The sequence below is a fragment of the Cervus canadensis genome, chromosome 23 (assembly GCF_019320065.1).
Source record: "Cervus canadensis isolate Bull #8, Minnesota chromosome 23, ASM1932006v1, whole genome shotgun sequence".
NCBI lineage: Eukaryota > Metazoa > Chordata > Mammalia > Artiodactyla > Cervidae > Cervus > Cervus canadensis.
The window spans coordinates 52,288,359-52,304,716 of NC_057408.1; the positions used below are offsets into that span (position 1 = coordinate 52,288,359).

The window sequence follows — 16,358 nt, forward strand, 5'->3', positions numbered from 1 at the left end:
TGTGGCACTAACGTCTCAGACACAGGAAAAGTGATAGTCGCTCAGTCGTGTCCGACTCTTTTTCAACCCAGTGGACTGTAGCCCTCCAGGCTCCTCCATCCATGGAATTTTCCAGGCAAGAATACTGGAGTGGGTAGCCATTTCAACCCAGAATCAAACCTGGGTCTCCTCCACTGCAGGCAGATGTTTTATTTCTAAGCCAGCAGGGAAGCCCCACAAACACAGGAAGGAGGCTCTTTCTTCTTTCCTTCTATGTTATTTGATACAACAAAATTCCAGTATTGCAAAAACCATCTTGAAACCTCCCTGAGGAGGTTTTACTGGAGCAGGGAGATCCTGTCCTTTTCAGACGTTGGGGTTTCTCCAGCATAAAGAGTTCTACGTGGACGTCCCATGTGCGAGATAGCACACTTCCAGACGCTGTCCCTGGTGCTCACTGTTAAACTTTCTTCTCATCCCTCTGGTCTCAGCTCATAAATTCTCTCTTTAGAGAGGCCTTTCTTTACCACTCAGCTTCGAGCAGCCCCATGCTGTCCCTCCCAGCCCTAGAGCCATCCACTGAGAGGAGGAGATGCGGAGATAAAATGGCCTGTGAAAGTCTTGCACCTTTGCTAAGCTCGAGCCCTCCCCTCTGGTTGGGGTTTGTGGCTTGCCTGGTCCATTTTTATCAGCTTTGCCCCACTGCGCCCCATCCCCAAGTGGGCTTTCCAGGTGGTGCAGTGGTAGAGAACCCACCTGCCAATGACCAATGCAGGAGATGCAAAGGACTCAGGTTTGATCCTTGGGTCGGGAAGATCGCCTGGAGAAGGAAAAGGCAATCCACTCCAGTATTCTTGCCTGGAGAATTCCATGGGCAGAGGAGACTTGCGGACTACAGTCTATGGGGTCGCAAAGAGTCAGACACAACTGAGCCCGAGCACACACACATACACACACGCCCCATTTCCATCCTCTGAAGCTTCCACCTCCTGAAATCACATGGATGACTGGCCCCGGCTTCTGTTGTCTTGTACCTTGGAAAATGCAGACATTGCAATGAATTTCTGAGGTCTTGCAGGATGGATCCCCATCAGTGATTAAAACTTTTTTCCTACTTTCTATATAATATAGAAAGTTCATAAAAGGCAAAACAGACAAACCAAAGACATTTTCAAGTATGTTTTCCTTTGCACTCACGGTCAACACGATTGACTTCCAGCTAGAGAGGACTGGAGAGCAGGATGTGCATGGGACTAGCTCGCTCTGTTTAAGTTCAAGTACTTGAGAATTTAAAAGCACAGACCCTCTCCAAGCTCTACTTAAGGCCAGTCAACTAAATTTCCCTAGTTTGCACAGTAATTAGGTAGGATACTAGTCTTAACATGATGCACTTAAATTACTAAAAACTTATCAAACAGACAATAATAACTTTATATCTGTTTTCAAGAGGCAATCATGCATGATGTCTCAGAATATAAGTTTTGGAGGCAGGCCTAAGGAAGGCTGTTTAATCTGTTTAATAATCAGTTGTTATTTTAACTATGTGAAGTGAGGATAGTAACCCTGCAGCGTTGTTGGGAGGATGAAATGAAGTACTATCTGAGAAATGCTAAGACTATTACCTGACACATAGTAAGTGCTCAATTAATAGTATACGGCTTCCTAGGTGGCTCAGTGGCAAAGAATCTGCCTGCAATGCAGGAGATGTGGGTTCTATCGCTGGGTTGGGAAGATCCCTTGGAGTAAGAAATGGCAACCCTCTCCAGTATGCTTGTCTGGGAAATCCCATGGACAGAGGAGCCTGACAGGCTATATATAGTTAGTGGGGTCCCAAAGAGTTGCACACGACTTATCGACTAAACAACAACAACATCAACTATTTCAAAATGGAAATCTGTTTTGTCTAGCAGCTAGTAAGCTGGTAGTACCCCTGCTCCTGTGCAGAAGGCCTGCAAAACTCTGAAGCTATACTTGTACGCAGATGTGGTCAAATGATGCCATCTCATCTCATTGGCAACCAGATGTCTCAGTTGCTGTCTGGTGCCAGGTAGGTGGTAGGTGATGAAACAAACTGAATATCAGGCTAAAACTCTGTCGTCCAGTACATCCACCAGCTGTTGCTCCTATTACAGACAAACACAAAAATCCTGATTTCATGTGACCTTTACATTCACAATTTTAGTCAGAAAAGTACAAACACTGACCACATCAGATGCGTTTTTATTTTTAGTTACTCCCCAGATGTTTACCTGAGCTAAAAATAAGCAAAACAACCAAAGCTTTTCTACTAAATGTGTCTCAAAGGCTCTCATTTTAGTCCATTTTCCTATTGCTAACCTAAGAGGGTTGGGAAGTATGTTGTCAAAAAATGTTTTTGAGCTTAAGAGAATGGTTGCTCATGCTTAGTGGCTCAGTCATCTCCAACTCTTTTCCACCCCATCGACTGCAGCCCGCCAGGCTCCTCTGTCCACGGGATTCTCCGGGCAAGAATACTGGAGTGGGTTGCCATTTTCTTCTCCAGGGGATCTTTCCCACCCAGGAATTGAATCCATGTCTCCTGCATTATGTGCAAGTGGATTCTTTACCACTGAGCCACCAGGGAAGCAGATGGTTGAAATGGTTGGCAGCACTTTGTAAGTGATCACTTTGTAAGTGATACTGGATATAAAATGAACAAAAGCATTCTGCAGAAAGGAGTAATGGAAGCAATGTTGGCTGAAAGGGCCCAGTGCCTGGTACACTTAGGAAGTATGAATTAATGAAGTATGAATTTAAGCCAAAGTATGAATGGAGCCAAAGTCCTTGGAATTCCAGGTCCATCAATGAGTAGGTCTGTGATCTAGGGCAATATACAACAATCTGTAGAACGGGATAGTAACTATAAAATGACTGTTATTAGAGTAAACGCTGAGGAGGCGGAGCTTGTAAAAGCCCTTTGGTAATTGCAAAGGTTCTGGGCCGAGGTTACAGTAGGAGAAGCACAGGTTATAGTAGTGACAGTTGTTACTTTTTTGGCAGCCCGCTGAGTAATGTTTCCAAACCACAATTCTTCCTGGAGCAGCATAAACTCAACTGGCCTTTGACTGAAACTGAGTTGGGATTCTGCAGATACCAGAAGGTGTTCTATAAAATTTGCACAAAATTGCAAGTTTCAGCAAAGTAAGATGGGGAAAATGCTGTAAAAATTTATAGGGCCAAAGGGAATGGTCTCTAATCACTTAGTCACAAATGTCCCCTCCCCACTGCCCCCCAAACACTCATAATATTTGATGTGAAAATAACACAGCAACAAATAGGTACAATGAAAAGGAACGATTCTTCCGACAGCTCAGGGTGAAGCTAAGTAGATTTTTAAGAGTGATTGGAGTCAAACATATCTTGGAGAGGAGATAGAATATAATTTTTTAAAATGATGCACACATACAGTTGTTAATTTCAGTGGTTTTTGGGTCCATGAGTAGGATAGTTGGGACTGGTCAGTCTAATGTTACCCCTGAAAGGGCCTGTTTAGGGTCTCTGTTTTCTTAGGCTAGAAGCTTTCCTCTAGAGAGAGAGTTCAGAAGCTTTGAATAACCAGGCTCTCGAAGGACCTGGTTCAAATGTGGAGCAAGGAAGAAAGCAGAGTCACAGGTAGATCATCTTCTGGAGAATTGGCCTTGGAAATATCCAGGGGAGGAGAGAAAACATCCGAGGGAGATTTGGGCCAGTGGAGGAGCTTGGGGCAGAGATAACAAGTCTGGGCACTTGGAAAGGGAGGCAACGGGCAAAGGGAGGGCAAGAAAATATTTTTCATTGCTTTGTCTGGGGCAGAGGCAGCCCTGAGCTCAACCGTGAAGCAGGTCAAATTTCATGTGCTTTTCTCTCCTGAGGCCACCGGAGACCCGCCACTGCCATGCTGTTCCCCCACTCACTCAATTCCAAATTTACCAGGTTGCCCCAGCCCCTTAGGTATTTGCTCCTTGGAAGATAAAAATCTAGTGAGTCCAATAAAATAATGCACTGGAGGATGGGAAGGATTGCATTTTTAAAAGAATTCTTGCAAACAGATCCTTCCTCCAGAGTAATAAATATGTGTTTAAATAGAGGGCGTCTGTAAAGTCTGCCTAAATTCCAAGGTCTAAATTGGGAATTTTTGACAGCTAATAGACCTACACCAGCAGTAAACCCCTTTCAGTGACTCTCAAATCATAACTAAGCCTGGAAGGAGAAGAACTGTTATAGGCATAGAATTGTGCTAAGTACATTTTACATACGATCATCATTCCTTTTTTATGGGCTTTCCAGGTAACGCAGTGGGAAAGAATTCACCTGCCAATGCAGGAGACGCAAGAGACTTGGGTTCGATCTTTGGGTCAGGAAGAGCCCCTGAAGCAGGAAATGGCAACCCACTCCAGTATTCTTGCCTCAGAAATCCCATGGACAGAGGAGCCTGGCGGGCTACAGTCCATGGGGTCGCAAAGAATCAAACACAACTGAACACACACACACACACCATTACTTTTTATAGGTTTGGAGACCCTGGTAAACTTCAGAGAGGCTGGTAACCTGCCTGCAGCCAATATCATACCCCAAAGGTGGCTAAAACAATCTTTCCATCTAACAAGGTCTTCTAGAACAGGGTCAGGAAACTTTTCTATAAAGAGCTGTACAGTAAATATTTTTGGCTTTGCAGACCACATAGTATCTGTCCCAAACACTCAACTTTGACTTTGTGGCTTTGCCACAGACAAGATATAAACACATGGACATGGCTGCCTTGGAGAGGTGAGCCCGGTTTGCTCCAATGGTCATAATTTGCCAACTCTACTCTAGAACTCTGCCACTTCCCATCCTGAGGTGGAGACTAATACCCCTCCCCTTGAACTTGGGGAAGTGTGTGATTTGCTTGTGACCAAGACAGTATGAAGGAACTGAGAGTGCATGCTTCCGAGGCTGCATCAGAGAAGGTGATGCTGCTTCTCCCTTTGTCTCTGAGACACCTGCCTGCTTGGAGCCCTGAGCCACCACAGAAGCATTCCATTGTCCTGAGGCCGCCATGCTGAAAGGAAGCCCAAGTCAGCCGTGTGAAGAAGCCTTGAGACTCTAAGAAGAGGGGGAGATACTTGGCCAGCCTCCAGTGTTCCAGCCCTCCACCCACCCAACTGCAAGCTGGGGAGAGATCTTGGGCCAGAACGACCCAACTGAAGCTCTTTACAAATTCCTGCCCACTAGGAACGGAGAAATATTATTAGCAAAACTTAGAAGGCACTAAACAAAAAAACTCAGAACACTGTCCCAAAACTAGTGAGTGGCAGATATGAGATTCAAACTTAGGTTTGCTTGACCCCAGCCACGAGTCTGTTCTACTACATGATTGCCAACAGCAGCCTTTTAAAAATATGGTGCTAAGATATACATAACATAAAATGTACCATGTTCCATTTTTAAGTGTACAGACAAGTAAGTACATTCACACTGTTGTGCAACCAATCTCCAGGCCCTTTTCATCTTGCAAAACTGAAACTCTTTACATTAAATGAGAACTTCCCCTTCCCCCTCCCCAGCCCTGGCAATCACCCTTCTACTCTCTGTCTCTGAATTTAACGACTAGGCCTCTCATGTAAGTGGGATCATATAGTGTTTGTTCTTTTTGTGATGGGCATGTTTCACTTTGTATAAAGATATATTTATATATATATAGGGGCTTCCCAGTTGGCGCTAGTGGTAAAGAACCCACCTGCCAGTGCAGGAGACACAGGAGACGTGGGTTCGATTCCTGGGTCAGGAAGATCCCCTAGAGGAGGAGATGGCAACCCACTGCAGTATTCTTGCCTGGAAAACTCCATGAACAGAAGAGCCTGGTGGTCTGTAGTCCATGGGATCACAAAGAGTCAGATGTGACTGAGCATGCACATGGGTTACACTTAAGCACTTATGTATATTTATTTTTTTAAGCCCATGTTGGGTAGTGAGTCTGACCAGTGAGTAGCAAAGATCTGTCAGGGAAAAATGTCAGAGATCCCAGGTGTTATGAGTCACAGATGCGAGGTCCCAGGAGGAACTTTGCACCAGCAGTTACTCTGATAATGACAGTTCATAGTGTCCTGCCTCTAAAGGCTTCCTTTGAAGAAAGAGGAACCCATGAATCAAGAATAAGATAAGGCTGTTTGGTTTGTTTCAACTTGTGGGCTGTTTGACTTCCTTCTCAGAGCCATGCCTTGAGGATGAAATCATTTTCTACCACACAGACCTTGCAGAAGGCCGTCAAACACAAGCCCTTACTGTCTGCTTCTTTATTTCCTCTGAGTCCAGGGTGTGTATTGACTTGATGGAGTGCCTGTGACTTGCTGTAAATTGTGTATCCAGCAAAAAACCTTCTGCAGGGAACCGGCTCTTGGGAGGGTGAGCCTTAAAATGCTGCTTCTTGGTTATAGAGACTAAGACCCAGCCTGCGGGGGCTCTTTTGACCTCCTCTCCCTTCCTCCCATCCCTGTCCGAGGACCAAGAGGCAGAGCTCGGCTGAGGTGCACACTGTGACCATCCCAGCTTGACCTTCCCCTCCCCACACCTGCCTTAATTGCATCAAGCCCACCTGTTAACCGAGAGAGCGGACAGAAGTGAACTTTATGAGTTTCCCAGGGCCGCGGCCCATGGTTATGAGCTGAGGGTGTGCTCCCCCAAATTCAACTGTTGAAGTCCTCACTCTTAGGACCTCAGAAGGCAACTGTGTTTGGAGATATGGCCTTCAAAGAGGAACTTCCCTGGTGGTCCACTAGTTAGGACTTAGCCTTCCAATGAAGGAATGTGGACTCCATCCCTGGTCAGGGAACTAAGATCCCACATGCTTCCTGGGCAAATAAAGCAAACAATATTGTAACAAATTCAATAAAGACTTAAAAAAAAAAAAGGCCTTTAAAGAGGTGATTAAGTCAAAACGAGGTCAAATGAGGGTGAGCTGGAATCCATAGCATTGGGTCCTAATAATAAGTGAGAGGTGCCAGGGGAGCATGCTCACAGAGGAAGGGCCACCTGAGGACGAAGAAGAAGACAGACGTCTGCAAGCCGACAAGAGGGGCTCCAGGACACACAGCCTGCTCACGCCCTGCCCTCAGACTTGCAGGCCCCAGCACTGTGAGAAAGTGTATTTCTGTATTTCTGTTGTCTGAGCCGGCCAGTCTGGTAGTTTTACAGCAGCCCGAGCAAGTGAATGCACCGACAGAAAGTTCACAGCCTGGAGGCTGGGACTTCAGCCCAGAAAAGCTCTGCAGGTCATCCTGGGAAACTCAAAAGGCAAGAAAACTTTTAGTACAGTTCCTCTTTCTCCGTCTCTCACAAGTGCTTGCTGGAAGGTTTGGGAGGTAGTTTGGAAGGTTTGGAGGCTCCCGGCACAGAGGGAGCGCCCTGGCTCTAGATTCTAGAAAGTCTGGAAATGTGGGGAGAGATTTACAGGTGTTTGGGGCCTGGTCTAAGAGGCACTTTGCTAACTCCCTTGGGGCTCCTGCCTTCCTCCCCACATCCCCCTCCCCCCCGACTCCCCCTTTCTCTATCTCTGCAAGATGGCTTGATTACCAGGAGTGTCTGAAGGCAGGGTTGCATCATGCAAATCCTGACTCAGTTTTGGTTTCGGTGCTTCTTTGGTGGGAAGGGTGCTGTGCTTTAGGAGGGTAAGCAGTTGTCGGGTGGCTAGGGTGCTGGACAGAAAGAAGGCCCCTAAAGATGCCCACATCCTAATCTTCAAAATCTGTGTACGCTCTCTTCCTTGGGAAAGAGGACTTTTGTGTGTGATTAAGTTGTGAAAGTGTCAGTCGCTCAGTCACGTCCGACTCTTTGTGACCCCATGGACTGTAGCCTGCCAGGCTCTGCTGTCCATGGGATTCTCCAGGAACGACCACCAGAGTGAGTTGAGTTAAGGGTCTTAAAATGGAATGATTACTTTGGATTGTCGAGGTAGGATTATTGGGGTAGGTCAGTGAAATCACAAGGACTTCTAGGAGGGAGCAGGAGGGTCAGACTCAGAGAAGAAGGGGTGGTTCCAGAAGCAGACAGGGTGTGTGTGTGTGTGTTTAAGAGAGAGAGGTTTGAAGATGCTACTCCACTGCTGTTTTTGAGGACCCAGGGGGAAGGGGTGACAAGCCAAGGAGTGCAGGCAACCTCTGGAAGCTGGAAGAGGTAAGAAGTTGGATTCTCCCCTGGAAGCTCCATAATGGAGAGGCCCTTGCAGACCCCTTTTAGACTTCTGATTTCCAAAACTGTAAGATGACTAGTGTTGTCTTAAGTCCCTAAATGTGTGGTAATAATGTTACAACAGCAATAAGAAACCAATACAGGTGGTAAGGATGAACAGCCGCTATCACAATTCAGAGACAGGTGCTCAGAAATGTAATCACAAAGCTAAAGCTTCCATCCCTTAAAACAGTGGTTTCCAAAGGTGGTCCCCCAAACAGCAGAGTCAGCAGCACCAGGAACCTGTGGGTCAAGTTCCCAGGCCTCACCCTGACCCAGGATTCAGAAGCTTTGGGAGAGGGGGCTGGCAATCTGTGTTTTAAAAAGCCCTTCGGGTGATTCTGGTGCAGGCCGAGGTTCACCTACAAAATGAGTGACCTTGGCTAGCTCTTCAGCGATGAAGGGCACCTGTGTTTCCTTGGATGTGTGTGTGTGTTCTAGTGAACTTACAATTAAACTAGTTATGTCGTGGTTTATGTTGGCTTGGGATCTGGAAATGATGGGCACAATCTAGGCTCCAAGGTGGGCTCTGAAGGGGAAACGTGGTGGGGGAGAGGGCTAAAATTCAGCCTCCCTGTGTCTATGGGTTCTCACCCTCTTCACAACCTATGCGGCGCTAAACAGAGAGTAAGGCTGGATCGTGGTTACAGAACCCACGCAAGATCTTGCAAGATCTCGCGAGATCCTGCACACTACCCCTGCTCCCCCATCCTGGGCATGCCGAAGGGGAAACTTTTCTGAGTTACCCAAGGCAATCCCAACCTGGCTAGTTGGAAAGATATTCTGTTTTGAAAACGTGAGTGTGGCCATCCCTTCCTGCCGGAGCTTACAGTTATGCAATCACACAGACAGGGCTTTCAGTCCTGGGTCAGCCTTGGGTTAGCTGGGTGATCTCCGAGTCCTTGTCAGTGAAGTGGGCATGCAGATAGTACTTCTCTGAGAGATCGTTGAGAGGTTAAGTGAGATAATACAGGGGAAGGTCCCAGTGCAGAGACCTGGAACAAAGTAAATGCTGAAATTCACTACTGTGGTGAACTGTAATTGATTGTAGTTAATGTTGTAAATTGCAATTAACAGCAATTGTTTACACCAGCCCTGGAATCTGCTATTTCCAGGCTTCTCACGTATAATGGATCCAATACACAAGTTCACCTATGTAAGGGATTCAGTCTATTTCAAGTTCTGCTAACAACATCTCTCCTTGAGATTCCTCAAGGCTCTGTGAAAAGGAAAAGTTTTCCCTTTTATAACCTGAGTGCATTTCTCCTAGCTTCCCAGTAAAGGAACTTTTCCACACAGCCTGGGCCTCCAGCTGTGTGTGTGTGTGTGTGTGTGTGTGTGTATGTGTGTGTGTGTAGAGTGGGTTGCTCATTGGACCTCAGCAGGGATATTCCCATCACCCCATACACCCCAAAACACACATGCAAGCTCAAACAGGGTGTGATGACCGAAAGGTCTTGCTCATAGGTCTTGGCCACCAAAGCTAGTAGATGGCATGTGCCCAAATCCTTACATAAGCTCTGCATTGTTGTCGGATGTGCCCATCACAAAATCATTAGGCAGGTAATATAAAGGTTCCCATGAAGGAGGAGGTTAAGCCTGCTAGGAATTGCTGCCAGGAGCCCTGAGGCAGTAGAGGCAGAGGAACCCAAACTTGAGTTCCCCTACACTCCTCCCCTCCTAACAGACCCATGAGGTAGAAGGTGCTACTGGAGCTCTGTCGTTCCTCATCCTCTGTCTCTATGGTCTTCGTTCTATACTTTTGAGCCTTAAAGTCATCCCATTGATTCTTTTTTTTTTTTGCAAATTGAAGAAGCATAGTTTGCCTTGTAATAGAATATTTTGTTAAAGGTCTCCCTTCTCTCTCTGTTCTTTTAATATTCTTTTTTATTTTTCTTTCTTTTTTATATGCTTTGGCCATACCACGTGGTGTAGGGGAACTTAGTTCCCTGACCAAGTCTTGAACTTGCACCCCTTACATTGGCAGCAGAGAGTCTTAACCAATGGACCACCAGGGAAGTCCTGATTCTGATTACTTTTTAAAAAATGCTTTTCTACTTCTTAAAAAATATGTAAATATAATAGAGGTTTGGTAAGGACCAGCTCCAAATAAGTTGGAAAGACTACTACTTGACTCTTCCTTCATGCTAGCTAGCACTTTACATATTTTCCATTCATAAATCAACTGCGTTTCACTATGAATTCTGGGGATTTGTTTATTTTTCTGCTGGGAAGCTGTTTTTCTTTTTTTCTCTTTCATCTCATGATCTCATCCTTTTATTTTCTTCTCTCAGTTGCATTAATGTGTATCTCACTGCTTTGAATGTCATACTGTTAATGGAAAAATTTTATACTTTGTAAAGATCATAGTGAGTAGCCTGTTAATCTTACATTTTTAAGAGTGGGAACATTTAAAGAATAAAAACAAGGCATTGTGTATTTGCTGTTCCTAACAGAAATATTTGACTGCATCAGTCCTTGATACCGTCAGTCTTTAAGTCCTATTTTATCTGGAAAATAAGCCTGTTTGTCGTATAAACTTCACCAAGATCCTAAAGTTTGTCATATCAGTTTATGGTATCAAAGCGGATATTAGACAGGCCTTGATGGTTGTATAATAAGTCTCATTTTGTTTAATCTATTTCATCTAACCATCTTCCGTGATAAGCCCACAAGAACTCAAACACCTAACCTTCCATTTCCTAATAGAGCTTTCTACACTCATTGCATGCATGCTAAGTCGCTTCAGTCATGTCTGACTTTTTGTGACCCTATGGAATGTAGCCTGTCAGGCTCCTCTGTCCATTGGATTCTCCAGGCAAGAATACTGGAGTGGATTGCCATTTCCTCCTGCAGGGGATCTTCCCAACCCAGGGATCGAACCTGCGTTTCTTAGGTCTCCTGAACTGGCAGGGGGGTTCTTTACCACTAGTGCCACCTGGGAAACCCAGGCTTATACAGTACTGTGTGTCAATTATATCTCAATACAACTGGAAGGAAAAATTTATCTAAATAAAAGAAGTGACAAGAAGGAAAAAAAGGAGAACAAAAGCTCCACAAGGCCAGTAGAGCTTTCGTTTATGAAATCAAAGCACACCAGATCTATGATCAAAGCATCACATCCCATGTGAACTGAAACCGCAGCATCCCTCCAAAAGGTGCATCCAAAGTGGGTGACACCCAAAGTGGATGGGGGCTTGTGTCACCACCTTGCCTCTTAGATTTCTTCCTAGAGGCTCATCTATTCCCATTTTTTAAGATGCGGAACTTTTCCAAAGAAGCCAAACTTCATTCCCTCATAGAGGCTCTCGAAAGAATTTGACATCATTTTGAGATTTTGGATTGCCTCCCTACCTACAGGGGATGAACAAGTTGCCTTCGAGGCAAGTCTCCTCACAGAGTGTGCTGGGTTATCAGTCGCAAAGGCTTGTCCTCAGCATCCAGCAGCCTCCCAGCCCCAAGGTCCCTCCTGTCCACTGAACAAACCAAGTGAGTCAGATGAAGATCTTCTCTCTGGAGCCGGACCCTCCCTCCCCGGGCAGGATGTCAGGGCCATTCCAACCCAGTCATGACTCAGTTCTTCCATGACCTCCCTTCCCGTTTTGCTTGGATAGGCTGGTAGGCTGGTCTTCTTTGTGGAAATATGTACCTCTTCCTGCTCCAATTTCAAGAGGGAAAATCCCTTTTAAGAGGAATATTTAGAAGATTCTGTCATGGAATTCTTGCCATTACCCCAACTATCTCTCCTTCTCCCCAGTTTGGTGTCTGGATGTTTCCCTCTTACCCCAATTTTCTTTTCATTTTTGGGGGCCACGCTTGTGGGATCTTAGTTCCCTGACCAGGGATCAAACCCAGGCCCTCAGCAGTGAAAGTGTGGAGTCCTAAGCGCTGGGTCACCAAGGATTTTCCCCTAATTTTCTGAATTTGGGGTTATGAATCTAAAATTAGAGTCCAGAACCCATCAGTGTTATCAACAAAGCTTTGCAATTATTTCTTTCAAATTTTTTTTCTGTTCAAATATTTTTTCTTCATCACAAAATATTGACGAGTGTTTCTGTTTCAACGTAAGGTCTTTAAAACATGAAAGGACCGTTCACTTTTAACCTTACTGTTGGTGTGATATAAATAGCTTTTTTTTCTTTCTGATGATTTAAAAAGCTTACACAAAGCTGCAAAATGCTGAAGGAGGCACCGTGCTTCAGAGAAAGAGAACGGACCAACCCCCATAACAAAAATACTCAGCAGGAAGTAGCCCATGGATTCCCTGTTGATTTTCTCTTATGACTGTAACCATTGTTTTTCCTTAAAAAGAAGAGAAAAAAAGAAAAGGATAACCTACCTACAACATTAATGTCATTTTCAGAGTTCTAGGATAAATCCGGAACAGAGTCATTTTTAAAGAAAAGGAAATAGGTTCCATTCTGGCAGTGGATCCCCTCCACTGATTTGCGTATTTCTTGCCATGATAAGCTGTAGAAGCTGCCTTGAGTTCATTCGGCAGATGGAAAACAGCAAGAAAAGAGCTAAGCATTCATAAGGACCACCATCTGAGGTTTGACTTCCCATAGAGACAAGAGAGTCCAACACACATCCCACAGAGCATGCCCATCAAACTCTCCCCTTCCAGATGCATGAGAACGCATGCGTGGAATAACAACCCCCCCCCCGCCCCCCCACCCCGAACACACACACGACAACTGTGTCCTGGGGAGCCCCTGGGCACACAAAGGTTCTAACACATTTACAACTCAGCATGCTACCAAGCCTTCAAGCTGCTACAGCCCCCAGCCAAGAAACTGCCAAAAAGATGCTCAAGCAGCAGTCCAAATAGTCCTGACCTCTGGTACCCATGACCATTCCCTGTGAGCCTCGGGAACTCAGAGGAGACCCTGTGATGATGAGGCTGCTCAAAAAGCCCCAGACAGTCATTCAGCTCCCTGCCCTTACTTTCCCTCACTCTTCTTTTTCTCTGAAGACCATAAACCTCTTTGGGGAGGGTTCGGATAAGCCACGCTACCAGAAGTAACCATAGCAATGAGCAAAATGGTGATGGGGACATTGTTCTAGCAGAATAATAATTTTTAAAATTATCTAGTGTCCTCTTGGCTTTCTGGCTTTTTAAAAAATGTTTTCCATCCTTTTGTTGTAAGTGGACTACTGTGCTTAAGCCAAGCAGGCAAGAGAAAGCTCTGACTTTAAAGCCAGTTGTTGATAACACATCTGAACAGCCCAGGGTGGACCCACTGTTATCCACAGATAATTAACTGAAACCTGGGGTGACTTGCCCCTGGGGGTTCCCACAGGCAGAGTCATTCTCATGGTCCCGCTTGCTTTGGTAGCTGTGTCTTCTGTGTTTCTAAGTCAGGGGGCAGTTTGGATCTTCTCTCAATAAAATTCCGTGTTTTCAGGCAGAGGGATCTTGAATCCCTGCTTGGCCACACAAGGACCTGCCACATGCAAGGTGTCCTCCCTTGTTCCTATAGGTCCATCCTTTGATTCCTCTCTTGACTCTGAACCGCCATAGCCTGTACTGTTTCCCGGTCCCTACCTTATTTGAGATAGCAGTGCACATTCTGCCGTGAATGTCAGAATTAGTGCCTTTTTAATGTGCTTTTCTAAATGTGATGGCACTAAATCTACTAAAAGAGCAGAGTCCACCTCTCTGGATGTGCCAACCCTGTGGGGACATTTCCGAGTCCTTCTCCCATCTCCCAGCCTGCACACTCCAGCCCACCCAGTCCTTTTGCTTGAGTCAAGCAGGTGGTCTCACCACTAGAGCCCCTCCTCCTCGCGCTTTCCGTCTCCCACCTCCATGCATTGCCCGTTCACGAAGCCACATCTCTCCTTACATTTGAAAATTCACCTCAAAGCCCACCACCTCTTCCAAGGAGCCTCCCCTGATAAAATGGGGATGAAGAACCCTCCAAAGCATGACAAACTCCCAATAAACGAGCACACACACACACACACACACACACACACACACACACCCCACAATAAACACAGACACTCACAAAGAGAGAGCGTGACATATTCCCTACTTACAAGATACATGCTCCTCTTAGGGCAAGGTAGTCAATTTTATACCAATAACCAATGAGTCATTTCAAAAAATGAGGTGTTTTTAACATTCTTGGGGGTCACTCAGTGAAACACGGCTGTGTGGTCTCTCCCCCACCAACCCTCCTCTTTCTTTAAATCTCTCTTCTTTTTCTTCTCAGCGTCTTGGATGCATAATTCCAAGGAACCACCTGGTGTGAGTGACATGGATGACACTCAAGGAAGCTGGTTCTTGCAATACCTCCTGGGCGGCACCTCGTGACTTGAGACTAGCCATCAGGAAGTTTTAATGACTCCATGCCTGCATATTTCCTGGGCAAACATGTCTGCTATATTGGGATGAGGAAACAAAAACCCTCTAGAAAAGGTCCTACTGAAAGATGGGGCGGCGGTGGTGGGGGGGCGGCAGAGTTCCTGACAAGACTCAAGGTCCAGCCTCAGATAAGGATGCCGTAGAGCATAAGGATGCTCTCTAAGGAGCAGTGGTCCTGAGGCCGTCCCATCAGGGGCAGAACCACCCCTGCTCGCCCTCATCAGTGCTGTCTCAGGGGATCAGTGTTAAGGCCACTCACTGGGGAGCTGAGAGACGTGTGGCATAAGAGAACCAGGACAAGGAGAAACACAGATGGAAAGGCAGTAGCTGGCGATTAGAACATGGCTTCAGACACCACGGCCACAGAAGCGGTCTAGCTACAAAGCCACGCGGTGCAATCTTGAAGCAAAACGTTATTGATTTTGTGGTTGTAAAAACGTACCTTCAACTGCAGAACTCAGTTTTATGACACCTTGAATAAAAACAAAAAGTCGCAGTTATAGAACGGACCCAAATTACTTTGCCAGGCTTCGCACATTACACACATGCTTCAAATCTGGATTTTTGTTGTTGTTGTTGTTGGCTTTTTGAGAATTTAAGTAAACAAACGTCAATGTCAAAAACGAAGTAATTTTCAGTCATTGATTAACCTTCATGAGTGTCTTCATCTCTCACTAATATCACTTGGAAGCATTTTTCACTAAATAAAGGATTGGCCATGTTTTGGGATGAAACAAAGGCCAAGTCTCCATAGTCTGACCGGCTATTTCTGTAGCTAAGTCATACTGGATGAAGGATTGATAAAACTTCACTCAGAAGGACATCAGGGCCTAGTATTTCCTACTTAAGCTGCACATAGAGATCATCTGACAGGTGTTGGGATAGGGTTTCTGTTGAAATATGTAACAAGTGGTTAGAAACCATGGCGTGATCTGGCAACTTCCTTCTATGGGGTGGTTGGACCAGAGGCCATTTCTGGTATCCTGTGTTCAGTGTTCCCATTCTCTACAGATCAGTGGAGGGGCTGAGCTTGTCAAATTGTTCATGAAGCAAACAGACACTACTCTTGACTGTATATCCACGTGACTTTTTGGTGAACTGAAAGGTCAAAATACTAAACTAAAATAAATTAGACCTGGTCCAATCATTTGATTTTGAAAGTTCATTTTCTTCCTTGTAAGTCATAAGTATATACAATATTTCTCAAACTCTGTGTGATAGCGACGATACCTTAGGCTGAAAAAAAAAGTCTGCAGTTTCATTGGGTAGAAAGTCTGGTTCTCTTTCAAACCTGAGGAGTCTCAAATGAAAAATGGAAACAAAATGCTTTTCAATACTGGTAAACCAAACTGATTATCAGCATGACCACCCACTGATTGTTAACAGATTCTATTCACAAAGAGACAAACTTGCTCTCTTTTATAACTTTCTGAAAAAAAACAACAACCTTCTTTTAAGTTACCAGTTGAATTTCACCTTTCAGGTGGAACCAGTCATGTCTGGTCAATGTTTAACAAGGGGAAAAATATGCCTGTATTATGCGTGTATATTATGGGTTTTACCAATATAAGTGATGTGTAGTACACAATCTACACATAATAATAAAATATACAGTCTTCTTTATTGCAGGTTCCATGTAGCCAACAAATTCTCACAGAAGACTTTTGCTGATTTGGACCAAACCGTAGGATTCACAGCCAGCAAATCAATCATGATTTGACAAAAATAATGCTCTGAATTGCATCCCAATTTGTTCTTTTCCCAGTAAATTCATTATCATTATATCTTTTATGTGATCTCTTGA

General features: G+C 45.1%; 1 protein-coding gene and 1 long non-coding RNA gene across 10 annotated transcripts in view; one reads left to right on the forward strand and one right to left on the reverse strand.

Moving 5' to 3' along the window:
• Positions 1 to 16,358, reverse strand: part of DLGAP1 (DLG associated protein 1) — a 770,938-nt gene that overhangs the window by 73,134 nt on the left and 681,446 nt on the right. For 6 of the 9 annotated variants that reach the window (XM_043443644.1, XM_043443645.1, XM_043443646.1 and 3 more), the window contains one exon: positions 14,997 to 15,026. The exons of the other annotated variants lie outside the window; for them this stretch is intronic. In XM_043443644.1, the coding sequence (XP_043299579.1) occupies positions 14,997 to 15,026 (30 nt within the window). The remainder of the gene's footprint in view (positions 1 to 14,996; positions 15,027 to 16,358) is intronic. 9 annotated transcript variants of the gene reach the window in all.
• LOC122425348 lies at positions 1,774 to 15,701 on the forward strand. The gene is made up of 2 exons (XR_006264820.1): positions 1,774 to 2,026; positions 14,403 to 15,701. It is a non-coding gene; the product is annotated as an uncharacterized LOC122425348 (long non-coding RNA).